At 42.2% G+C, this 25,979-nt stretch overlaps 1 protein-coding gene across 2 annotated transcripts in view; it reads right to left on the minus strand.

Annotated features, from left to right (window-relative positions):
* Positions 1-407: 407 nt before the first annotated feature.
* The window catches only part of ARHGEF3 (Rho guanine nucleotide exchange factor 3), a 273,489-nt gene continuing 247,917 nt past the window's right edge, over positions 408-25,979 (minus strand). For both annotated transcript variants that reach the window (XM_054977396.1, XM_054977397.1), the window contains 7 exons: positions 20,434-20,496; positions 20,186-20,282; positions 18,923-18,999; positions 15,862-16,119; positions 14,479-14,649; positions 7,938-8,121; positions 408-3,344 (listed from right to left, as the gene is read on the minus strand). In XM_054977396.1, the coding sequence (XP_054833371.1) occupies positions 3,010-3,344; positions 7,938-8,121; positions 14,479-14,649; positions 15,862-16,119; positions 18,923-18,999; positions 20,186-20,282; positions 20,434-20,496 (1,185 nt within the window). In that variant the 3' untranslated portion in view covers positions 408-3,009. The remainder of the gene's footprint in view (positions 3,345-7,937; positions 8,122-14,478; positions 14,650-15,861; positions 16,120-18,922; positions 19,000-20,185; positions 20,283-20,433; positions 20,497-25,979) is intronic.

Raw genomic sequence — 25,979 nt, forward strand, 5'->3', positions numbered from 1 at the left:
TTGGTCCAGCAACTCCCCTCAGTTTAGGGGAGATATCTACTTTTTTATTAAGAAGAAAACTATTACTCAGAAGTTCTCATTGTGTTACTTATGGTTTTAGGTGAGCTAAATAGTGTACACAGTATTTATAGTCCCATTCATATGCAGTTCAACATGAAATGCATCAAATATATGAAAATACGTAACAAATATTCTTTATGAAGTCTTCTTTAAAAGGTCAGGAATAGTAATTCAACTCCTTTACTCAATTTTCCTGTATATTAAGCTTAGCGAGGATCAGATGTAAATTTTACTGACACATATTTGTACTAAAATCACAGAAGCTGTAGAAAGAGGTCATCTAGCCTTTTTGGATATCAGGAAAGCAAATGTGAAAAAAATACAGATTGTGTAATTTATTTGAAATGTTTTTTGAAAAGCTTTTATGCAGAAATCTGATCAATACATATGTTACTTTTAATCATTCAAGACATTACACGGTTGCTCAGACATTTTGGCCAGTAGCGGTTATTTCAGTAGTTCACTCTAATAAACTTCCTTTTTATAAATGCTTCTTTCTTGTTCAGCCTCAGATGATTCATGAATAGTCAACTTCCAAAATGAAGCAGTTTAAATAAATTACAAGCCTAAAAACCAATCATGTTTAAAACCTATAAATACAGAAATATGTTCTAGTGAGTAAAATTTAGCCCACAGTGGTTTTTAAATAGAAGTAAATTAACTTGTGTTTATATTGATTATCTTTACACAGTCATTCCTTTAACACACATAAAAACAAAAATTGACATATTTACTCCCCTGTTTTTCTGTAAACATGTTGGCAATGTTTTAGTAATAGTACTGCTTGTGCTGACATTGGAGTCTGCATTGTTCATTCAGTGCACTGAACTGTAAAATTTGCACCAATTTTTAGAGGTATAGTAAATTCAGAATCTTACTGTTGTTCAAGCTTTCATTTCAAATGAAGGTTTGATCCAGCATTACCAATTTCATTGCTATTTTTCCTGCCTTATAGGAGCAAGAGTGTGTGTTTAGACTAGGAACTTGCTATGAACCTAAATCTATTTGAAATGTACAAACAAGAACCACAGTACTATTGAATAGCCTGGAATAGTTCTAGACAGAAGTGAATTCCCTCTCCCCCAGGTTGTGTCACTGTTTTAAATGGAATGTTCAATTAGCTTCTCTTGTTTCATAATGAAATAAGCCAGTTAAAATCTCAATTGAACAAGAAGTTTCATACAGATTTCTCTTAAGACAACCACCGAAAAAATGGTCCCTTTTTATGTTAAAGTTCCATTCTGGTTTCTACAAAAGTTTTAGCACGTGTTTTCCACAGGTCTCAACCTACCCCAGTAATCGCCATTCCCCAACATGGCACTTGATGTTTCTTGTGGCTAAAATCACAAAGTACTTGAAAGGGACTAAAAACAACCCACAGCTTTGGTTCACTCCTGCCAGTTGATCAGTTAGGCAAAGAACTGTGTTCAATGGAGGTAGGCACATCACATCTGTGTACTTGTGGCCTGGCCATTGCCAGACTTATTTATATCTCTGGGCTTAGCAACCTCTCCCTGCAGTCACACCGGAACCATCCTATTTCTTGGAAAACAGAAGCCAAACAGCATCTTTTCTCCAAAGCTAAGAGCCACCTCTGTGTGACCCCCTTCTTCAACCACTTTGTACTCTTAAAATTCCAGAAATACCTGCAGGACCAGTAGTATTGAGGACTCCAATATTCCTGGCTGTACTTTTCAGGGCTGGCTCTGAAGAGCACACTGTGCAGACTCTCCATAGATGTATGTCAATATGTGTCCATATAGCTATGAATGTAAGTAATGTTTGCTAGTGATAATGAGGGATTGGTAAGCTTATACTTGCACACATTCCATAAAAACTGTCTTAGAAACTGTGTGATACTGGATATGGCTAAAATTTTAAAATAAAAAGTATGAGGGAGGGCATACCATAGAGCAATACTTTACACATAAGCTTCCTAGCTGGATGTATAAACAGGACCACATTGAGGTAAACCAAAATGAAATTTATTGTGAAGTTACTGGGATGCCTTTTTCCCTTGCTGGTGCTTCTTTGTTGTTTTTATATTTTATTATAAATGGAATATATTTGATATGCATAATCACCTGCTTATCTGAAAGTACAATTTGTAAAGTCTGAACTTCCATTTGAAGCTTTACCACTGATACCAACATCCCTTTACTTCAACTGTTTATCTTGCATCGGTGCTATGGTCACACACTGGTCACTAGCCAGACTTCTGTTATTAAATCCATGGATCTTACAGAATATGTAAGATCTTAAGTGCCAATCCAAGTTTTGGGTTTCTTTTAAAAATAGTTTTCTGTCAACCCAGTATCCATAAACTACTTCAAGCTTATCCTAAGTTGTAGGACTGGTTCACTGCTTGCATATCACTCAACTTCTCATTACATCTTGACTCAACAGAATATGTGGATACTTTCAACTGAAAAGCACTGGGGTGATATGGAAGATCTGCCTATGATTGATAATTTATACTTTAAATAATCATGCTGCATGACATCAAGTAATGATGGATTACTTAATTTGAAGCCTTTTAAACTTTGTGAAACTTTTGTGCGCAAACATTTTTGGCTCTGATAACACCTAAAACACTTGGCAGATGCCTTGTGTTCAGCGGCCACATGAGAGGTCAAAATAGGGCACCTTGTATTCATATTACATAACGATCTGTTTATAAACAGTAGTTTGGGGGTTGTACATACAGCAGATCTGTTTAACTAATTGGTCAAGTACCTATCTACCACTGAGACATTTATAGAATATCACAGGACTGTAGACTGTAATTCCAAATTACACACACAGGCAGTGACACTACTGTGGTTGAAGGGTATAAATGGAGTTGACATTGTCACAAAACATTAAAAGTGCTTTCTTGCTCCACGTGTGGAATGCAAATACTGTACATGTAATACTCAGAAGAGCTGCACGTAATTTGTCAGATATTTGTCACTCTTTGTCATTCTCCCAAGAGTCTGTCTGTTCCATGTGGTCACAGTTAATGCTGATTTCACTGGTGTCCATACTGCAGTCAGACCCACTATCCAATTGGTCCATTTGCTCAAGCTTTGATTCTTGCAGGGATACTCTACTCCTGTTCGATGAGGTTAGGAATTGTCCTTCGAAGTCAAATATTCCACCATCACCTGATGCACACAAGACTGATTCTTTGGCTTGGCGGATGCAATTGAGCCACTGCTGTTTGTTGAAGTTGTCATTTGCTTGTAAAGAGTGGGACTGGCTCTGAGATCCATTTTTGAAACTGATTCTAAAGAAATTTTTAACTGAAACAAATCAACTGTATTAGTACACATACAAACTAATGTCAACCAACACTCTTAGGAAGTTAAAGTCCTTAATATGCATAGTATTACACATTATTTGGGGATCTAAATTCATCATATTCTATAAAGTGCTTTGGGAGAACTGAGACTCTAGATTAAAGCTCCAACAATTAATACTTCTATTCCGGGGGGCGTGGCTTCACAGGGAGAGGAGAAGGAAGCTTAGTGCCAGAGCTTTACTCCCCCTCCCTTTTTTAGCCAAATAAAAGCTTTACAACCCATAGAAACAGAATAAAATATGGGCAAACAGACTGCTGAAAGAAGCAACAACCAAAGGTGCTTAAAAATCTACAAGACTTCTTCCCGAGTTCAAAATCCTTGGAAGAAACATCAAGTGTACTAACAGGGGAAGACAAAATGGCCGACAGAGAAGAAGTTGCTCCTCTGAATGCACCAGCTGGATTAGATGCCTCCTGTGCTTTGTTCTGAACACAAATGGAGCAAAGATTGCAAAGTAAGATAACTCTTTTATTACATTCAATGACTGAACAATTTGCTGAGCTGAAAATGGCACAAAGTGAAGCGGCAAGAAATGCTGAAACAGCAGTAGAATGAGGGAAAACGCTGCAAAATGAATTTATAGCTTAAAAAAGGAAAATATCCTCTTGCAAGATAGAATATTAAGGCTTGAAATTTCTGCCAGACAACTGAATATTAAGTTCAGGGGCATAGAAGAAAATAGCATATTTAAAGAAGACCTTATTTCATTATTAAACTCTTGGCTAATAAAATCCCTGGCTATGGAAGAGGGAACAGAATTGAAAATAACAAATGCTTATCGTGTGGGTAAACGCAACCTAGGTAAAAGAAAATATCCCAGAGATATAGTGGCTACATTTGCAAGTTGGAGAGATAAAAAGACAATTTTGGACTTGATAAAGAAAAAAGGATCATTAAGCTTTAAGGGCTCTCCCAGTTTGGCTTTATCTGATTTGCCAACAGAAGTTTTAAACAAAAGAAGAGATTTAAAAGAAATAACAGAGACATTAAGAAGAAACCAGATTAAATACAATTGGAACAATTTTACCATCTTGCAAGTAAACCATCAGAATACTACCTATACTGCCACTGATAAGGAAACAGGTAAAGCATTGCTTAAGAACATTGATTTAGAACTCTTGATGGATAAAGAGAAAACAACACAGAAGCGAAAAAATCTTCAAGATTTGTCTCCTTGTAAAAGCAGCAAGATTCCAGTGAGACTAAACTGAAAGCCCAATTGGAACTTTTAAAAAAGGAACAATTACTATGGTTGTAATAATAGAAATTAATAATGTAACATGTTGGGGGAGGAAGGGAGTTGGATGCATCCTGCACTTGCTCCCACTGTTTAGTTTATTGTACTCAAGTTTGGTTTTTTTCCCCAATAACTGATGGCAAATGTCCATACGGTTACAGAGGACAATATTGTTTGAATGCTGAAGTTATTTTTAGTGGAAGAACCAGGGGTCATTTCGTAGAAAAAGAGCTAGAGGAACTCATTAGCATAACCCATTAGCATATGCCACACCTCTTGACATCACCAGAAGTGTGTCATTAGCATAACTGATTTTCATATGCCACACCCCCTGACATCACCTATCCTGGCTGTTTTGGACCCAATCCTGGCTATTCAGGGCTGAAATTGGGCCCAAAATGGGAAAAGGGGGCTGAAAATGGCTGAAAAGGGGCCGAAAATGGTCAGGATCAGGCTGCTGCTGAGTGGGAGAGTGATCTACCACCCGTCAGAGGCCTGATCCCGGCCGTTTCGGCCCCAATCCAGGCTGAAACGGGCCCAAAATGGCCGAGAGTCAGGTGGGTGGGGCCACCTGACATGTGACCTCTTTGGGGAACTGCCGGAACTGCATGCCTGCGTGTTCCCCCTTGAAATGAGCCCTGGGAAGAACTATTACTTTGGGTGATGGGGGGGGGAGTTAGGGAATGGGGTTGGGCAAGGGAGGGCATGGGAGGAGGAGGAGGGTAATAGGGGCTATGTTGACATGTTTTGTAAGGATAATATTAACAGTTACAAGTTTTTGTTTATATTTTTCACTTTACTATTCTTGGCTAAAGCAATTTATAAAGGCTATTCACTGTAATATTCTTGGATATTCATTTCCACAGAAAAAAAAAAGAAGTAGAATTATAAGCATTTATGAACAGATAGTAGTTTAGATAGTAGTTAAAAATAATGTTAAGCTATAAATTATTACCTGTCTTAGAGACACCAAATTATAGTACTTTACTTGTAATCAATGAAGATATATTTGTATATAAAAATATTTTTGACTTAGCAATATTTAAGTTACTCTAAATGTATGTAGTGGAAAACTTATTTTGTACCACTGTCTATTTTTCTTGACTTTGTAACTGTTTATAAAGCATATTTAAATAAAAAAAATTGGGGAAGAGAAAAAAATACTTCTATACTGATGTATAGCAATATGACAAAATAATTTCTTTTCAAAAGTATGGTTTCTGTTTTATCTTTTCACCACCACCACGTATTATTTTTTTTAAAAAAACAAGAGTCTCTTAATGGTGCAACAATAAATACCCACCTTTGAGCAGCAGCAGAAGAGATAATGCCATTGGCCCATTCAGGGCAGACAATTAGCAGTTGCTGCATGCAGTGTGATATCCTTTTAGACTGCTGCCTCCCATTTTTGTCATATTTTTATTCTATCCTCCGAGGTGGCAATATACATAATTCTGCATTTTACTCACACAACAACCCTGTAAGGTAGGTTAGACAACGTGTGTGTGGCCCAAGATCATGCAGTGAACTTCCTAACAGAATACAGATCCAAAGCTTCATCTCCCAGATCCCAGTCCAATACTCTAACCACATCACAGTATGTCTGCTTTTCCACTGATAAAGGCATGTTCCTCCCAAGGGTCCCTGAGTCAACATTCAACAATTGCCACTTCCTATTACTAACCATGCCACCTAACAATGGTAGAAGTTAAGATTGACAAATTAATGTTAGTTTTTGGCAGTATAAGTGTATTAGCATCCTTCATAGCCTTCATATGCAGGAATAAGGAGCCCTGTGGCACAGAGTGGTAAGCTGCAGTACTGCAGTCCAAGCTTTGCTCACGACCTGAGTTCAATCCCGGAGGAAGCCGAGTTCAGGTAGCTGGCTCAAGGTTGACTCAGCCTTCCATCCTTCCAAGGTCGGTAAGATGAGTCCCCAGTTTCCTGGGGGTAAAGTGTAGATGACGGGGGAAGGCAATGGCAAACCACACCATAACAAAAGTCTGCCAAGAAAACATGATGCGAGGTCCCCCCATGGGTCAGTAATGACTCGGTGCTTGCACCTTTACCTTTTACCTATGCAGGAATGTTCATATGAGCACTTGAAGGCCTCTTTAGCCTTTTTAAACAACCACTGAACAGGCCATCAGAAAACTACTAATCATATGGATGCTTTGTCCTGCTGTGCTGAACCTAGGGAATAGTCAAAGTAAAGAGAAGAGGCCAGGAGCAGAAAAGGCAAGTCAGAGCGAGAACAACTATGAGGGCCTGAGTGGGGAAGGAGAACTATGAGTCAGGAGTGAGGCCTAACTCAGTATATAAGAAGGTTCTCTTCTCCACAGGTTAGCTGGGCAGAAGAGGACAGGGAGAAGCAAGCCCAGCTCTGTCTAAGGCAGCAGCAACAGCTGTATCACATGGGAAGAGTCGCTGTCTATTTGGGGAGGGGCTATGGCTTTGGATGCAGAGGATCCCAGGTTAGATCCTAGCATATCCAGTTAAAAGGAGGATCAAGTAGAAAGTGATTTGAAAGATCCCGGAGAGCTGCTGCCAGACTAAATATCAACCGTGGACCAGTAGCCTGACTCAGAATAAGGCAGTTTCATGTGTTCAGACTGAAGTGAAATGTCTTCAGAGCTGCAACAAAGATTGAAGGCTCAGAGGAGACAACAGGATGGAGATATGTGTGCTTGGTGGTGCAGTGTAAAGCATGAAGGATGGAGCAGGACACCCCCTCATATCTAAACAATATTGCCAGCTAAAGTATGCAGTACCTCACATTTATCAAAGTGGGCAGGGAGTAAAGGAACTCCGCCCATGGCTTTTCCTCTTGTGACCAGAAGAACAAGGTTTATTGTTTGTTAACAATTTTCTACAAGCAGACCTGGGTGGGTTCAGGTTCAGCCTTACTATCCAGAGGGGTTCACAAACTTCGTTTCTCTCGAGTGCAGTACTGCCACTAGAGGATACCCTTCAACAAAGAGCAGCTTTCGATATGTTTTGTTTTTGTGAGCGGACATTACTTTTTTTAAATTTACTCCTTCCCTTCATCCAGAAATATAAAATGCAATTTGTCTGTCTGCATTAATTTTGGTTTCCAGGAATATGTAGAAACACTGGGATGTCATTTTTTTACTTTAATTTCCTAAGAAGCTTGATCATTTGTACAATAGTTGCTTGAAAGAAAGGCCATGTTTTCACTCTAAATAAAAATTAAATGATAGCATTTTAAACAGAAAGAGGCAATTGTGGTATTTCAGTTTATGATAAAACTTTTAGATCATTTGGCATGCTCTTACTTCTCTCATTGCTAAATGCTCCACGTATGGATCCACTCAATCGTACTTCTCCATCTTGCAAGTCTTCCAACACAAGATCCTTCACAGGGATGGGCTGCCGATATAGTTGATAGCAAAGTTGTTCATTATGTGCAACTGCACGAGTGATTACCAGCACTTCTTGAAAGAGAAAGACATGTAGTTTCTAATAGTAAAGAAAAAAAGTAAGCAGGTTTACAATATTTATTTTTATTTCCATAGTAAAAACAAGCCAAACTAGTTCAACAGTTTATACATTGGGAAGCAAAAGAAGGGTATAAATTGTCAATGAATATTGGGACTTCCTCGTTCCCAGAAAAGTCAAATACAGAGAGTCAAAGCTCCTTTTTCAGATACAAGGACATGGGCACGAACCAAAAAAATTTAATGAACCAGCGGTTCGCGGTTCGGTGCCGACGACGATCCCGAGATCGCGAACCGCAACGAACATTTTCCGTTGCTGAACCGGTTTGCGGTTCATTGGGTCTGGAACGGCTCCCATGGCACGTACAGAGCCCATATTCCTGGGGAGTCTTTTGCAGGCTCTCCTACAGCCATCATCCAAGTTTGGACAAGATTGCAAAAGAGATCTTGGAGTTATACCCTCTCCAATACAAGGCCCTCAGGAAACTCCCACTCGATACAGTTAGAGCCACCGGTTGATGTTGTCCCAGTGTACAGAAGGTGGGTGTTGACAGCAGCCGCAGGGCCTAGCGGGCATGGGGAGGCAGTGATGAGCCGGCTCTCAGGGGGTGGGGGGGTCTGGCCACTTGCCGGTGGCACCGCTCACGTGCCCACCTGCCAGGCCAAAGAGGAGCTCACTGGTATTCCCTGCGACAGCAGGAATGTGTGTACTGGGGGCGCCCGCCGGGCCTGGCGGGCATGGGGAGGCAGCGTCGAGCCACCTCCCCTCAGGGGGCAGGGGGTCTGGCCGCTCACTGGCGGCACCCTCCATGTGCCCACCCGCCAGGCCAAACAGGAGCAAGCTGGTATTCCCTGCGTGGGTGGGAGATGACATGACATTTGGATGGGGGCCTGATCTCCCAGCAACTGCGGGTCCTCACTTCGGGGTCCCACTAAGGAAAATTTGGACAGCAGCCAACAGTACCCACCTTCCTGCCTTGCCGGAAAGGATGGGAGGGGGAGGGGGAAGATCCCTCAACAACTGCGGGTCCTCACCCAAGGGTCCCAGTGAGGAACAGTGCGGCAGCGGCGGCAGCAGCCAGCAGCTCACTTTGCATCCTGCTCTGCCACTCTGACAGACTGCCTAAAGAAGGGGACTCCCAACTGGATGGAGTGGACCCTGGACAGGGACGGCGCCTTTTGAGACCTCAGGGCCACCTTGACGAAGAGTACCGCCCCCGGGACCCCAACTAGAGCCAACCATTCATGCTAGCCACCAATGCCTCCGAGACAGGACTAGGAGCTGTCCTGACAGAAGACTGAATAGGAGTCCTTGCCCCCATCCTCTTCCTCACCTGTAAGCTCCACCCCGCCCCCAGAGTAATGCTATGTCACTGTGGAGTGAGAGGCCCTGGTAGTCAAGTGGGTTTTGGGGGCATTGCAATATTACCTGGCTAACAACCTCTTCATGTTACTAACTGACCACACCCCCTTGCAGTGGATCCACCAGATGAAGGACCACAACCCCAAGGCCTTATGGTGGTACCTCTTCCTTCTTCCTTACAGGTTCTCGATCTGATACCGCCCTCGACCCCGGCACTTGGATGCTGTTTTTATGTCCCGGCTCTTCAAACCCAACCCACTTTCGGTGATGTCATTGCCCGGGGGGGGGTGTCCAGGGGCGATGACCCCCAATCCCCCAGACTTATCTGGGAAGCACGGAGGGGAACTCTGGGAGACAGACAACGCCACGAGAAGACCCATAGCAGTGCAGGGGCAGCCGGACCCACTGGAGCTGCCAGCACGATGGCCGAGCCTTTTGAGGTGGGGGGAACGTGGGCAGCTGCCAGCCCAGTGGTGGGGCTTGCCACAGCCAAGAGGAAAATAGTGGAGCCTGCAGGAGACGCCTCAGATGCAGGAAATGTGGTGGGGACGGCACAGGATCCTGGCCCACCAGTAAAGCCTGCTGCAGCCCTGCTAGTGGCAATGCAGCTGGGGGAAGCCCTCAGAGCTGCAGCCAGGCTTGTCCCGCCCCCAGCTGAGGCAGCCAGATGAGGGGAAATGGACACATGGCCTACAAAAGCCCTGGGCCTGCTGGAGGCCGAAGAGCCACATACCCCAACAGGGCGGACACGACACCCTTGAGCCTGGCATGGCCCAGCCAGCCCCACACTACAGGAGGACAGAGAAACGGGGGGGGAGCCTTAGACAAGGGAGTGCCAGGGAGCCCCCCTTGATAAGCCAGCCTAGCTGGCAATCACCAAAGGGAGCAGGGAAAAGCCAAGGGTAATGCAAAGCCAGGGGAGAGACTGGGATTCTCTTCAGGAAGGCCCCATAAAAGCAGGCATTGATGGAAGGCCAATGAAGAGTAGTTAGGAGACAGAAAAGCTGAAGGAGAGAGAGAAAGAAGGAGCATGTGTGCATGGCAAACCCAAAGAGACTAAAAAAAATCTGTCAGCCTGACAGAGGGAGAGAGGGTCAAGGGTGCCGTAAACCCCCATCCTGCTCCCAATTCTGAGGCCAACTTCTGAGCTTGCTGGAGAGTGAGGCCAGCCTGGAGGACAGAACCCCTGGCTCCAACAACCAGGGAGCAGACTCTCACAACCTTGTCACCTTCACCTACAATTCTAACTATGTCTGGAGCCCATAGGGAAGGACAACAGAAAAAAGTTGTCCTGGGGAGTATCAGGCCATAACTTTATCGATTACAAGTTCCTCAGGTCTTGGCACAGCATAGTCTGAGGACAATGGGTGCAGCTGACAGCTCAACTGCTGTCAGCACTTTCTCCAACCCGCCTGTTAGGATAATTGAGGGAAGAGGCCTGGTATTAGGGTTGGAAGTGGCAAAAACTGCTGTTCATACCCATCATCATCCTGGGGTCATGGTCAATGTGTCAGCCCCAAGATTGGCTGCTGTGATCCTGTTGCCTGCAAAGAGCCCCTTAAGGGAACCTCTTTTATGGTCATGCAAGGAGCACACCCTGCAGAAATTGTACTGTGCTCCCCAGCCAATGTCTAAATGCCAGCAGCCAATTGTGCCAGTTATGCTGTTATTAACAGTACACTTAAACTTACACAGGATATACTCTTTGCTATGAGGAAGGCCTTGGGTAAAATTCTTTCCTGGCCCTGTTAACCAGTGATCCCTTATGGACATAACAAAGGATGGGTAGCCACAACAGAAATAAAATCCAAAAACGTGTGTGGAGGGGGGGATGCAGCCCCTTCCTTTTCAACATGAGTCGCAGACCAGATTGAAAACCTGCAGCTCTCAGGGTGGCTCAACCCACCCTCCCCACAATACATGTGGTCTGTTGTGGCAGTACTGTAGGAAGCAACTTGAGGGCTCAAACACTCATTCTTTCTGTTCCCTCCACCCTGGCTCAAATAATAATAACAACATTCGATTTATATACCGCCCTTTAGGACAACTTAATGCCCACTCAGAGCAGTTTACAAAGTATGTTGTTATTATCCCAACAACAAACACCCTGTGAGGTGGGTGGGGCTAAGAGAGCTCCAGAGAGCTGTGACTAGCCCAAGGTCACCCAGCTGGCTTTAAGTGGAGGAGTGGGGAATCAAACCCGGCTCTCCAGATTAGAGTCCCATGCTCTTAACCACTACACCAAACTGGCTCCTGCTTAATGCTGGGAGCTAGACTTCCATGCAGATGTGGACATGACTTCTTGAGATGAACACAGTAAAAGAAGGTAATATGAGGGAGAAAAATGTAACAGGCATAAACAAATCAAATATACAACTGTGGAAAAAGTAGATAAAGATCCATTTTCTCTTATTTATTGCATTTTTGTGTTGCCTCTTTAGGAGACCTGCCAAGGGTGCGTATACAATAAAACATAATACAAACACAATACACCACAGAAGTTAACTAAAAACCCTGCCAGAGTATAAGATATAAAACATTTAGCAGCTTAAAACAAGTCTTCTAAAACAGCTGCCATGTTGGGAAGCAAACTGTCAAACCAATTCTAAGCAATTAACCCCTTAGTAAAATCTTAGTTAAAAAAAAGTTTTGGACTGATACCTGAAACAGAGTAAGCAAGGCAAACCTTAAGGGCATTCCATTGCTGTCACTGAAACGCCTCATCTCAGGTTGCCACCTCACCTCTGAAGGCAGGGGCACAGAAAGCAAGACTTGTAAGGAAGATCAGAGTTGGCAGGCTGGACAGTATGAGAGGAGGCAGTCCATCAAGTACCTTGTCCCCAACTATTTTAGCACCTCAAAGTTAAGAACCAGGATGATGAATTGTGTCTAAAAACTATTGGGCAGCCCATGCAGATCTTTCAGTACTAGAGTGATATAATCCCTGTATCTTATCCTGTCATGTGTGCACACACCCATGCCATTGATGTATTCTCTGAACTGATATAATGATCTGATCTGCTTACTGTATTGATCTACTGTATGATTTTATGCCATGCTTACTTTGTGCTTTGTAAGGTAGCTACATGTCATGCCATTCTTGGTTTGCCTGAAAATGAAAGTACTAATACTGATTTCACAGAGAAAGTAACCAGCCGGTTATCTCTGAAAATATACAGAGCTGGCCTTGCAGCTGGAACCAACAATGTAACCGTTTCCCAGGGGAGAGAGAAAGACTTTGCTTTCTTTGTAATCTTCTGCCGTTTCTATCCAGACTAAGCTATTGTGTTCTCACACAACTTCTTAGATTTTTGCGCCTAAATGCAAACTGCTCCGAGGGAGGGGGGAATCATACTCCCTATATCAATAGTGCCTTTGCTTGTATACTCATTCCTGCCAACCTTTCCCATCTATGGATGTACCCATGAATTTAATGGATCTCTGAATAAAGACCTTTTCAACCAACACCCTGGAGTGCTTGCTGTGAGGTGTCTGGAGGTCTATCTGCCATGGACTGCCGTCCTTAGAACTGACATTTTGGCAGGAATTTACCTTTTTCCCTCTGTACTCGACACTCTGGAGTTTGGCTACTGGCATCATGTCGTTGGAGTTGAACCCGAGGACTACGGAGCCAGAGGACCCAACTACTCGCCCAGACCTTCGGCTGGGACCAGGTGCAAATCCTGAAAGACTTTCTAAAGCACTGATACCAGCACCTCAACCAAGGCTGGAATACCTAATGGATGTAAATGTAGCAGAGATGCGTGGACTTGGAGCTTCGGGGACCCTCCCGATATACCGGGAGCTGGGAGTCATCCCTAAGGCTGGGGTGGTCTATTGCCATTGGAATCAGTTAACCACCCAGGAATGGGCTCCTTGCCGATCCATATCCGCTGATGAGAAAATATAAAGGAGAAGAGTGACAATGTACTGCCATCATTCCCTCACTATGGAGGAATACGTCAGTGAGGAAGAAGTTGACCCGCCAAGGCTGGGGCCCATAGACCCCCCCCCCCCGAGAGCGCCGGAGATAGGCGCAACTGGGGGTGTACCGATAGACCCCATGTGGTCTAGGACCAGCAAATATCAACTCATACACGAGATACTGGAGGATATACAAATACCGAGGCCCCAAAGAATACACCCTGGCACTGAAAAGGGGTCAAACCTGAGGAAGAGGTAAACCCCTGGAACTTGCCAGATGCCGCAACTGCCTGCACCAGAAGGGACGATGGTTCCAGATAATGCCCTGCCGTGAAGACCCACTGCGTAGACTGTGCAGAACAGTTACCTGTCTGCGGAATTCAGTCTATTGAGGCCCAAATGGAGAGAATGAGGCATGAACTGAGGCAAACTGTGCAAGGGGTGCAAGAAATGATGAGCATCCCTGCAGGTCCTCCTAATCTAAAGAACGAGCCACCAGCAGAGCGACCGCAACCACTGTCCCCTCCCTGGGCTCCTCCATGGGGAACAGAAACTTATGGATGTACCCATGAACTTAATGGATCTCTGAATAAAGACCTTTTCAACCAACACCCTGGAGTGCTTCCTGTGAAGGGTCTGGGGGTCTATCTGCCATGGACTGTCGTCCTTAGAACTGACATGTCCCTAATGGTAGCCCTTATGCATAATACCCAGGAAGTCACATTACAGGCCCTCCTTGTAGGTTATCAACAATGTCTGGGCCTATTTCTTAATCCAAATAATCTGCAGCTGTCGTTTTATCTTATTTATGAGATCTGATGCTGTCTTCCCAGGATATCCATCAGAAAACAATTTTAAAATCTTTAATTGTAATATTCTTGACACAGAATGCAATAGATGCACTCTACTCTGTATATAAATTCTCATCAAAGTGAAATCAAATAGGATTTATGTGTTTCTATGTTTCATTTAATTATTTTATATATAATTTTAAATTGTTTTAATATTCAAATATTTTCACATCTGCCAGCTTGAGGACACTATTTGGGTGGAGAAAACATTTATTTATTTTTTCAATAATTAACTACTTACCACTCCCCTGTTGTTCTTTAGTTCACCATGACAACACACAACACGTGAATGATCTATCAAGGAGTCCTTTTGGGCTTCGTCAAGATATATTAGCCTCTCTCTGTAATACTGGCATTCTGATTCACCTGTCTTTTTGTTGATTTCTGCTACGATGCCTTGGACAATATTAATCTACAAAAGAGACCATTAAATACAAGTCATAAATTGTCAAGTATATTTTACCTAGTCTTCTTTTTAGTTGTAAAAATAAACTACAACACAGTGTAAATATTCCATTGTAATTAGTCACTTTAATTACCGCTATCACAAAATAGCCTTACTAGGCCAGAAATATTTTTAAATGAGACATTTTGAAAATAAATCGGCTAAGCAAGCAAAGAAATCCCTCATAAAACAGTACCGTCTGCACAGGATAACATATTGGTGTAATACAGCTAATCACTATTACATTAGGTATGTAAAATTAGACTGTACATCTCATGCCATTCAACTAAAACTGCCCAACTGTGACAAAGCAAGTCAGACAAAGGAAGGGGACAGGGTGAAGAGATGGAGAAAGGGCAAGCTTAGTTTGCATATTGTTTGTAATTCCAGGAAGGACCACACCTCATTTTAAAACAATGTTGCTTGTTTTGTCATGCTGTGCTACGGTAAGTAGGTTCTATAGCAGTTATTTTGTTCCTGCTTGTGGAAGCTCTTACACAAGCAGAAATACATCTTTTGGACTTGCTTTTCTTATGCAACAGTCTAGCACTAGGGGTAAAACTGCACCCTTATGCGCTAGACAGCTTCTACATAAGAAGGACACATATGAATTCAATTCATAGTCACATGCAATGCAGAACCTATAGAATTATACTGCAGTCTGAAAACCTATGGGGTTGCCATGAGTCAGTTTCAATGTGACCACACTTTTCACCACCAAAAGCCTTTAACCTGGTTGGTAGCCTTTATCATAATTTCTAATCACTTTAGTTATTGTCTCTATAACACACATTTCGTGTGATGGCCAAAGCCAGTTTTAAGGATATGACTATAACAGCAGTAAATTTATAATTTCCCTCATATTAAGAAATACATAATTTGTTGGTCATCTTTGGGAAACACCAAACGTGACTACAGACTGTAACTATCTCAATTTATCTCCATATATATTGGAATATTTTTTTAATTTATACACTGTTTCTATAGTGTAAGTTAAATACTGTGTGTGCTCTGAAATGCGTATTGTAATATACTTGTCAAATTTCATAAGCAAATTAGAAACTCCAGCACTTCAGGCACATCTCTGTTCCATCTAGGAACCTTGAACTGTTTAGGAAAACATTTTAAAGATTCATTTAAAACTCCCATTTAAATACAATATCTTTAATCAATACATACAGCTTCTTCAAAATGCTGTTGGTCAGGATGATCGTTTGGTGTGTGTCTCAGAATCTCTCTGAGCAGCAATGGATACTTCACCAGACGGCTCCTCGGGATGTCAAGGAAATTCCATAAGTCCAGTTTGCGGCTGAAGGGGGATTCTAAGCAACGCTGGAGAAAGTCTTGTACCCGAAGATCCTGCTTTTTGTGATCCAGCAAAGCTTTGGCAGCTACTTGATTGCTGCAATAGCTGTCATAGGAATTCAAGCAAGGCAACTGAGGACAAAAATATTTGGAATAATTTAGTCATTCTGGAATTACTTTATATATATATATATTTCAAATTCAAAAACAAATCTGTTTTTACGCGCTTAATATATTTCCTGAACAGTTTTCAACATTTTAATTGTTTGGACAGTAGTTCTGAATGATTAAAGAAGTAAATAAACCAGATATATTTGCTACTGTAGCTGTAGATATCAGTATTATGACTGATGGAAAAGTGGTTTTTCTGCTTATTACACTTAGTAGTGTAAGATGTGTTAGTCTGTAGTAGCAAAATCAAAAAGAGTCCAGTAGCACCTTTAAGACTAACCAACTTTATTGTAGCATAAGCTTTCGAGAATCACAGTTTTCTTCGTCAGGAGAACTGTGATTCTTGAAAGCTTATGCTACAATAAAGTTGAGTCTTAAAGGTGCTACTGGACTCTTTGATTTTAGTAGTGTAATGTTCTTTGAAATTTTTATTAGTAACTTGCAAGCCAACAGCAAGCACAATACTACAATTGTAGTGGCAATTCAGGACACTGCACTTGTGCAATCTGTCTCACTATGCCAAGAACAGCCAGATTTGAGAGCTGGACTGTTTCACCAATACATTGAACTCTGGTAATGCATACATAATCTTAGAATCATAGAGTTGGAAGGGATCTCCAGAATCATCTAGTCCAATCCCCTGCACAATGCAGGAAATTCACAACTACCTCCTCTCCACACCCCTAGTGACAGCTAGCACCTCTTACTATGCAGTTAGTTACTATCTTATGTACTAATTGCCAAGTGGCCCTGATCTGAGGATACTTAAATCCAGAGATTGGAGCCATGAATAAACAGACAGTTCTTCCTACCTCACTGAAAAATGTACCAGGTTTGCAGAAAAATCTGAAAGCTAAAAAAGAATTCATTGGGGAGTTAAAAGGAGCACCTGTAGCTTTAACCAGAGGCCCTCAGTGGCTGTTGCTAGGCAATATAGACAGCTGAGTCAGTATTCCAGGCTTGCTTTCTGTCAGTGAAAGGCAGGGGGAGGGGAAGGGGCCTTTTCAGGGCTTTTTTGGCCTTTGTGGGAAAACTCATTGGGGTCAGGCCCAGAAGCAACCACCAGACAATTTGATACCGCATGACTTGCATGACTCACCCAGGCTTGACTGCTTGCTACTGTTCAACAGCAATCCCTTCCCAAAGCCAGTGTAGTGTAGTGGTTGGAGTTTTAGAGTAGGATGTAGGAGACCCAGGTTCAAATCACCACTCTATTGTGTTAGCTCACTGGGTGATTTTGATTTAGTCATACATTCTCAACCTAAACTACCTTTCAGGGTTGTTGTGAAGATACTATGGAGGTAAGGAGAATGTAAGCTGCTTTTGGTCCCCACTGGGGAGAAAGGTGGTATATAAATGAATTAAGAAATATAGGATAAGTTTTTTAGTGGGTTTGAAGCTCAGAGGGACATAGGGAAAGGTGAGCACTGGGAAACTACCAGGAGGAGAGAAAGAGTGTGGGGAAGAGGACAGAGGAAAAAGTGAAGTAACCTCTGCAAGTTCTAACAGGTTCCCCATCATGCAACTGGGCCCAACTCAGCCAGCACTGTTGGAACAGGAGGATCCAGAGCTATCCCTCTTCTCAGGTTTCAGAGGGGAACAAACAAAAGAGTTAGAAAGATAGAGAGGTCAGGGCACTCTGTTTACTGTTGGCTATTGTTTACTGCTCTGACTGTCCTTTAGTATACAGATTGCTATTCTCAGGATTTTGTCTTCCTGACTTCCTCCCTCTCACTCCTTCTCTTCCTGGCTTTGTTCCAGGCAACACCTCTCTCCTCCTCCTCCCTCCATCTTGGCAGCATGGATAAAGGCCTTGCCCTGCAATCTATGTCCATCCTTAGACTAGATAGGTAGTTAGGATCTATCTCTCCTCCCTTCCTATCAGAGTATGGAGTTCCTGAAATAAAGAACTCTTATTTCTTTTCTAAATATAAACCAAGTGTATGCTTTTGTTATTTTCATTCCTACACAAACACCAGCTAGCAGAATGAGCTCACAACCACCTATAATCACGCTTTCTATGCCACAGACGCTGCTCACGGCCCAAACATGGAACCCTTTAATTAGGTTTCTGGGGCCTACATAATGATTTATTTATCAAGCACTATGCCACTGAGCCATAAGGAAGAGACTGCTGGGAAAGGGAGGTGAAGCAGGGGGACAGAAAAAGGTGGGTGGGAAGGAGAGAAGGAAGCAGGAAAAGGGAGAGACTATGGGGGGAAGAGATAGAGAACATGGTGGGAGAGGGGGAAATGAGATGCTCCCCCCCCCCGCAAGTCCTTGTGGGTTCCCACTTGTTAATACGAAGAGAAGCAGGACTTGACAGTCTTAATGTAAAACAAGATTCTTGTCTTCTGATCCTGACCAACAATTTTTTTTCAAAGATTTTTTCCATCACTCCCTGGGGTACTGTCCTGTACTGGTTTTAAAATAAAACATGGCTTTGATGATTTTCTAGTTTAACAGCTGTATTTTCCTTTAAACAGACAAAAGACTGTATTCTATCATATCCATCAGCTAAGGGATGCACATTCTATCGTGCCAGAAGCACCTCCACTGGCAGGATGTATATTGCACCAATAGGACATGCTTTGCCCTAATGGAACATGCACAAACCACTGTGACACTTATCAGATTTTAAATGGTGGTCTTGTTTGCACTACCAATTCTTTGCACATTTTATTAGTTTCTTTTCAACTATCTAACCTTTACGAGAAACAGCAGAAATAAAAGAAAAAACACATATAATGGAGAACATCCATACCCAGCCCACAAGGATGTGACCAACACAGTCAGTAGATCCATCAGGCTTTCTAACTTCTTTCAGCTGCCTAAGAAGATCTGATGAAAACACAGGGTGCTGATTAAAAAACATTTACTGACTGTGAATATCTGCTAATCACCCCATTACCAAAAACTTCTGCCAAATGACATTACCCTCATTTTTACAAACCAATGAGCCACCTCATGCCCCAAAGGCACTGTTTGTTCATAAGACCGTGATCATCTTAGTCTCTCATAGATGATAATTATTTTTTCACACTCTTGTTTAACATATGCCTCCAAAACTACTTCTTACATTGACACTAAATTTTCCATATGTCCATTTCTACACATTCTGATGCTTAGTATTTTATTAGTAAGATTTAAGCCAAGTAGAAAAATGTGAACAATGTAAATATAACTTTTGGTAGTATCAAAACCAATTCTGAGATGCGTGTCAGTACTGACATTAAATGTTGGCAGCTGTTCAGAATCAACATACAGTGCACTGGTTTATCCTTATTTGTTGGGTGGGGGGAGTACAAGCCACATCCTGAGAAAGATTTCAGTTGAACAACAAACTCCATTATACTGAGATGCACAAAACATATAAGCATTCCAGATATTTGGAATCAGCATATAGATGCCACACTTTCACATCGGTCACAACAACATGGGCAAGTGTAAACCTAGGGGAAAATCAATGAAGAATTTCCTGTGCTTTGATGCCCTTCTGCACCCCACCCATTTTTTTTAACTTCACACTATAAGTATTGTGTCATCCATGATCTGAGGAAAATAGGTTATTGGCCATGTCCTCTGGCAAGAAATTTGAATAAGCACCCCACTTTCTCATTGCTCCAAGAGAAACTCCTTAATACTGACAGAACCCTTGAAATATGCAAAGAGCAAACCTTTGTCACTCTTCTGCCATGCCCTCTTCTAGAACACTATTATGAAAAAGGTGAGCTGTTCCAGAGAAAAGAGGTTAGAAGCCTTTTATTTAGGTATCTTTCACATCTCTATTCCCATATACTTCATGAAGAAAATATACAATCTTCATAAATGCTGAAAAAAGCTCCAAACTGGATTAGAATCGTGCTACCTCAGCTCCTAGATTTTCCTTCTTTATCCTTGTGGTATTTTCAGTCCTATTAATTTATGTATGTGCCCTGCTTCCCCTCTGATAATTAGTTCTCAAAGGAGTTACTCAGCTTTATTATGTCATCCTTAGCTATCACATCTAGAACAAAATGAATCATACCTTCGTGTAGTGGAATTAAAGAGTCCAGGGTTCCAAAAATTTGGTTTAATTCTTGCTCTGTCATTATGGAGAGTTTAAGCATGGGATCATAATAAGCCTGCACGATAACAGAAAAGCAATAAAACACATTTGAAATTATTTTTAATTTTAGGATTTTGTGCTTGAAGAATTTATATGACCTTTTGTTGTATACATAGGTAAAGAGAGGGTGTGGATGAAGCGAGCTGAAGAACAACATATAGTAATACCTTTTTTGCTAGTTTCAAGTCTTCAATCAAGTCCTCTTCTCCTTGGGAAAGTTCAAAGATTGCCTGTAATACAAAACATATCCCTCAAAAATTAATGTGGAATTCCACACCTACTGGAATTTGGGGTTTTTAATGTTATGATGTTTAGATGCTTCAAATTAATGCATTCATGTAAGTATTTCAGAGCAAGATTAATTTCTTTGCAAAAAAGACTTGCAGTCTATTCATGGCTACAAGCTAAGCTGCATTCACCATTCCTAGTTTAGTCCCTGTAAAGAGTATCCATTTACCACACACTTATAAGAACAGTATCTCACTGGATCCGTGGATGAGAAGGACCAATTGCTGTTGTAAAGAAGTATGGTGGGTAAGAGAGTAATGCTAAGAAGACAATAAACTGAGGTCTGGAAGATGAAATAGAAAGAAAGCCAAATTTTGCTGAATATACAGGACAGAGTATCCAGCAAGTTGAAAAGAGTAGAGATCTGTGTAAACAACTGTGGTGAAAACAACCAAAATCCCAAAGGAGTTAATTGGAGGGAACCTTCAAAAATAAAAATCTTCTCTTAACAATACCTTGAAAGGCTGTGGAACTTTGTGCCAGGAAGTCTAAAGAGGTGGTGGGCAGAAGTCAGGACTAGAGATGGGCACGAACCGCATTACGAGCATCAAAAACCCACGAAAATGGCGATCGCGCGATCGTGACCCAGCTGATTGTGATCATCCACGGCCAACGATCCAGCGGTCAGGAGAGGCCTGGATCGTGGCGTTCAGGCTCGGTTTGGGAATCCAGACACTCAGGCGCCAGCAATCTATTCCCCTGGCAACGGAGCCAGGAGAATGCCTGAGCTCTGTCTGCCCTCCTCCTGTCGCCCTGGAAACCCAAATGGAAGCCCAGCTTTCCTTGATCAGCAGGGCTTTCTTCCAACCACGGAGCTGCAAAGGTGTTACAAGTTGGGAGAAGACACCCAGGAGAGGGAGGGGGAAGGGGGTGTTCTGTAGCCATGGGCGCACCAATCTCATCCCTGCAAACCCTGATAGGCAGCTCTGATGGCCAAACACAGACCTCCTGTGTTGCTGAATGAGACCCATGCTTATAGCCATGGGCTCCCAGGCTGGGTTTCACTTTCTGCTAGCAGTGGAGTGGGACAGAGCTATTGCTTGCCACTTGCTCCACTTTGGCCTGGCGGGCGGGCACATGGGGGATGCCACCAGCGAGCGGGCAGACCCCCACCTCCTCCCTGTGCGTGCCAGGCCTGGTGGCTGCCGGCATCAACCACCATTACGGTATCGCTGGGAACAGCAGGCGGGCCCCGCTGCATTTTCCACGATCCACGATCTGGGTTCGGTTCAGGGATGGGAGATGGTCATTGCTGTTCAGGAATTCGGGATCGTGGTCCGCACTGAACCACAATCCGCTGGTTTGGTAATTTTTTTTGGTTCGTGCCCATGTCTAGTCAGGACCAAGGGAAGGAGTGAGCCCTAACAAGCCCAGCCCTGCTTCTACTCAAACGAGAGGCCATCCTGGAGATGAGCACTATATTCCTAAGGAGCAAACTGACCCAACCAGTGCCTGTCTTATGGAAAGATGACCCACTCCAACCTCACTCAGTTCTGTCCAACCTCACTCAATTCTGTCTAACAGTTCATGGTTTTAAAAGGTGGCTTTTCTGAATTAGCTACAGCAGCAAAACCCAACGCTTCAGTTTATCTCGCCTTTCCACAGCCTAGCTTGTCTTACTCAGCATCTCCCCTAAGGAGACCAAGGGGAAATTTGAAATATATGCAATACTAACTTTCCAATCAAACCTAAATTTTTTTTACTGGTTTAACAACATAAAATACATCATTTATAACCTAGTTAGCAAATAAAATTGTACTATTACATTTATGGAACTTAAAAGTATGTCTTCACTTTCTGTAAGAAAAAGTTGCACTGGTGCCCCCTGTGCAGCAGTTTATTTTTGCCGTCTGAGAGCTTGGAAAAATTAATAATTGAAAGAAGAAAAATTCTGTTGTAAACAAAATAAACTATTCTTTGGGCAGAAAACTCATATAGTCATAGTAGGTAGGACTACAGTGTCTGGATGTTAATCTACACTTTTAAACGTTGAAATACTGAACATTTTAATCATTAAACACATTTTAGCATGTTCATTGTTGCCAAAATTATTTACCTTTTTTAAAAACATCTTGAAAATATCGTATATATCTAAGTATACATAGAAATTACCATTACCTAAGGCTGTAGTTAAAATAGTTAATGCTGTAGTTAAATTAAATATTACATACAGCACATTTTGAGTAAAATTTTGCCTTTTTTCATTCATTTCAATTTGCTTCTCCAAATTTGCTTCTCCAAATTTCCAATTTTTTCTATTGAATATGTTAATATGTGAGGACTTTTTCATGCTATTTAAACAGCATTTCACTCTTCTAAAAGAGAAAATAGGGGATTTTTCCAGTGCTTCCCAAAATTTCCCATGTTTCTGTCAGAATGTTTTTTAAAAATGTCCTGGGGAGATTTTTTCTGAACCTTTTCTTTTTTCCCATGGGCCTTCACATCTCTACTCTTCTTCACATCTCTTTTCTTCTTCACTAGATGGCATCATATACATATTTACTCAGAAGTAATTCTCATTGAGTTCCATGAGACTTACTCCCAAGTATATGTGCAAAAATCTTCAACCTCAGTTAATAACTTTGGAGCAAAAGCGTATTTGTTCCACATTTTCTGTTTGCTCAAACGCAAGTGTGTGTTTTCTTTCATTCTCCTGGCTTAGTTTTTTAAAGTGTGCATTTTCTTTTTCTATCTAGTTTCAAAATGATTTGGGATGGTAGAAGAGGGTGGGATTTCTGTTTTCACAAATACATTGATGTGTTTTTTATCCTCCCCTCCCCCCATTATATGATGATTTTTAAAAAGTTGCTATTTCCATCTACAACAAATTGTAGTTTTCTGGTATGGGTATCAGAAAAACCCATTAAATATTTGCACTCCAATACAGGAATTGTTTTAATTTTTTGTTCCAAAAAAACAGGGTTGACCCTACCTGTAACTGTTGTTCATTTGAGCGTTCTTCTGTGCAGGCACACATGGGAACTGTGCACGTGTAGGCCAGCTGCAGACGTATCAAAGCTCCAAAAGGCATGAGACACTCGCCCTGCTTTTCGCGTACTTTTTGAGTGGGCGCGGCTATAAAAGGCAGGGTGAGCGGCTCTCTCAGTTCAATAAGCCATCAGTGAAGAAAGAGAAATTAGCATATTTAAAGAGCACACAGTGGTGGAGAGGGGAGAGAGAGGAATGTGTGCCTGCACAGAAGAACACTCGATGAACAACAGTTACAGGTAGATGCAACCCTTTTTTCATCGTCATGTCTTCTGTGCAGTCCCACATGGAAGAGTAACGAGCTAACTTACCCAGGAGGTGGGTGTGTTGCTCAACATCATCGAAAAAGATTCTTTAGGATAGCATTGCCAACTGCAGTGTCCCTTCTGGAGTCTATGTCAATCGCATAGTGTTTAATAAAGGTGGACGGAGTCAACTAGGTGACCGGCCTGTGTAAGTCAACAAGAGGAATGCCTAGAGTAAATGCTGATGAAGTTGACTGGGCCCTTGTCGAATGTACCCTGAAGTTCAAAGGGCATGGCAGTTTGGATTGTCCATAACACTCTTCAATTAGCCACACCAACCAGTTGGAGATGGTTTGAGCAGTGACTTTCTGTCCTTTTTTAGCTCCTTTGAAGGAAACAAATAGATCATGGTCTTTTCTGAAGGCAAGAGTCCTATCCAGGTAAAAACATAGAGCATACTTGACATCCAATGTGTGTAGGAGCCTGTCAGCCTCTGCAGAAGGTGAAGGACAAAACACTGGTAATGTCCTGGTTGAGGTGAAAAGCAGAGACCATCTTAGGAAGGAATTGGAGGTTTGGACAGAGAACCACCTTGTCTGCAAACATTCTGAGGAAAGGTGGATCATACCCCAGGGCTTGCAGTTCACTCACCCTCCTGGTTGATGTAATGGCCACTAAGAAGTCCATCTTAGCTGTCTGAAATTTGAGAAAACAGGTAGCTAATGGCTCAAAAAGCGTATGCATGAGAATTGTTAAAAAACAAAGATAGGCTCCACTGAGGAGTGGGTTTGGACACAGGAGAGTAAACATTAGCCAAGCCTTTAAGAAAAGATTTGCATTCCCGTTGGGAAAAGAGGGACCTATCGTTCATCCCTTCATGATAGGCCGAGATGGCTAACAGATGGACCTTCACAGAGAAGTTAGAGAATCCCTGGATCTTTAACTGGACCAGATAAAATCCCCTATGCAGAAAGGTTATGTCTATGCCCTTTGGGAGAGGTAGAGTCTGCAGAGCACATGTTCTTCAGTTGCCCATTTTATGGAAAGGTTCATTTAAAAATAATTACCCCACTATTAGATAGGATTCCCAGTCATATAATTACAAATAAAGCAAAGCTCTGCTAGCTCTTAGCCAATAAAAACCACATGATCACATGGCAAGTAGCCAGATACTGTACATTAATTTTTAAACAGCATGAAATGTATTTTAAAAGTTTTTTAAAAACTGATGGTTTTTCTTTTTATTGATAAGTGGTTTGGTAACATAATTTTTGTATATTGGACTTGGTACTGTAATAAAAATGATGATGATGATGATGAATTGGACCAGATAGTCTAAGATAGATGGCACAGGAGTGGAAGATGGGGCTAAGCCCTGTTCAACTGCTCAAAGGGATAAACGCTTCCACTTCCCAGAGTATGACTTTCAGGTGGAAGACTTTCTAGCCTGTAAAATTATGTTTCTGACTGGGGAAGAGAACTCTAATCTGGAGGGGACACTAACCAAGCTGTCAGCTTCAGAGTCTCTATACTGTTGTAAAGAACCACGTTGTCCTGAAGAAGGGTTGGTGACAGTGGAAACCGATACATCCTTCCGTGTAACATTCTGGACAGGATGGAGAACCAAGCCTGTCTTAGCCAATAAGGGGCAATTACAATTGCTGACATCTTCTCCCTCATCATTTTGCTGAGTGTTAAAGTCATGAGAAGGAGAGGAGGGAAGGCATACAGCAGACTGCCTGGCTAGGAGATTTGGAAAGCATCTTCTAGGGAGGATTTCCCCTTGCCTCCTCGAGAGCAGTATTGGGGACACCTCTTGTTGAGTGTGGTAGCAAAGAGATCTATAGTTGGAAACCCCAAATCTCAGAACAAGGGTTGAAGAAATTCCATATGAATGGACCATTCATAATTGAGATCCTTTGACCGACACAAGGCATCTGCCAGAGTGTTGTCCTCCCCAGCGATGTGGATGGCTGTGAGGGAAATGTGATGTTGGACTGCCCTTTCCAAAATCAGGGTGGATTTCCAGGAGAGGGACAGAGAGACCATGCCTCCTTGCTTGTTCAGATGCATGGCAGTTGTGTTGTCCATGCATATCTGAACATTCTTACCCTTGACCAGATAGAGGAAGGCTTTTGGGGCAAATCAGATAGCCCTTAGTTCCAGAAAGTTGATGTGAAACTTTGACTCAT

The sequence above is a fragment of the Eublepharis macularius genome, chromosome 4 (assembly GCF_028583425.1).
Source record: "Eublepharis macularius isolate TG4126 chromosome 4, MPM_Emac_v1.0, whole genome shotgun sequence".
Classification (NCBI taxonomy): Eukaryota; Metazoa; Chordata; class Lepidosauria; order Squamata; family Eublepharidae; genus Eublepharis; species Eublepharis macularius.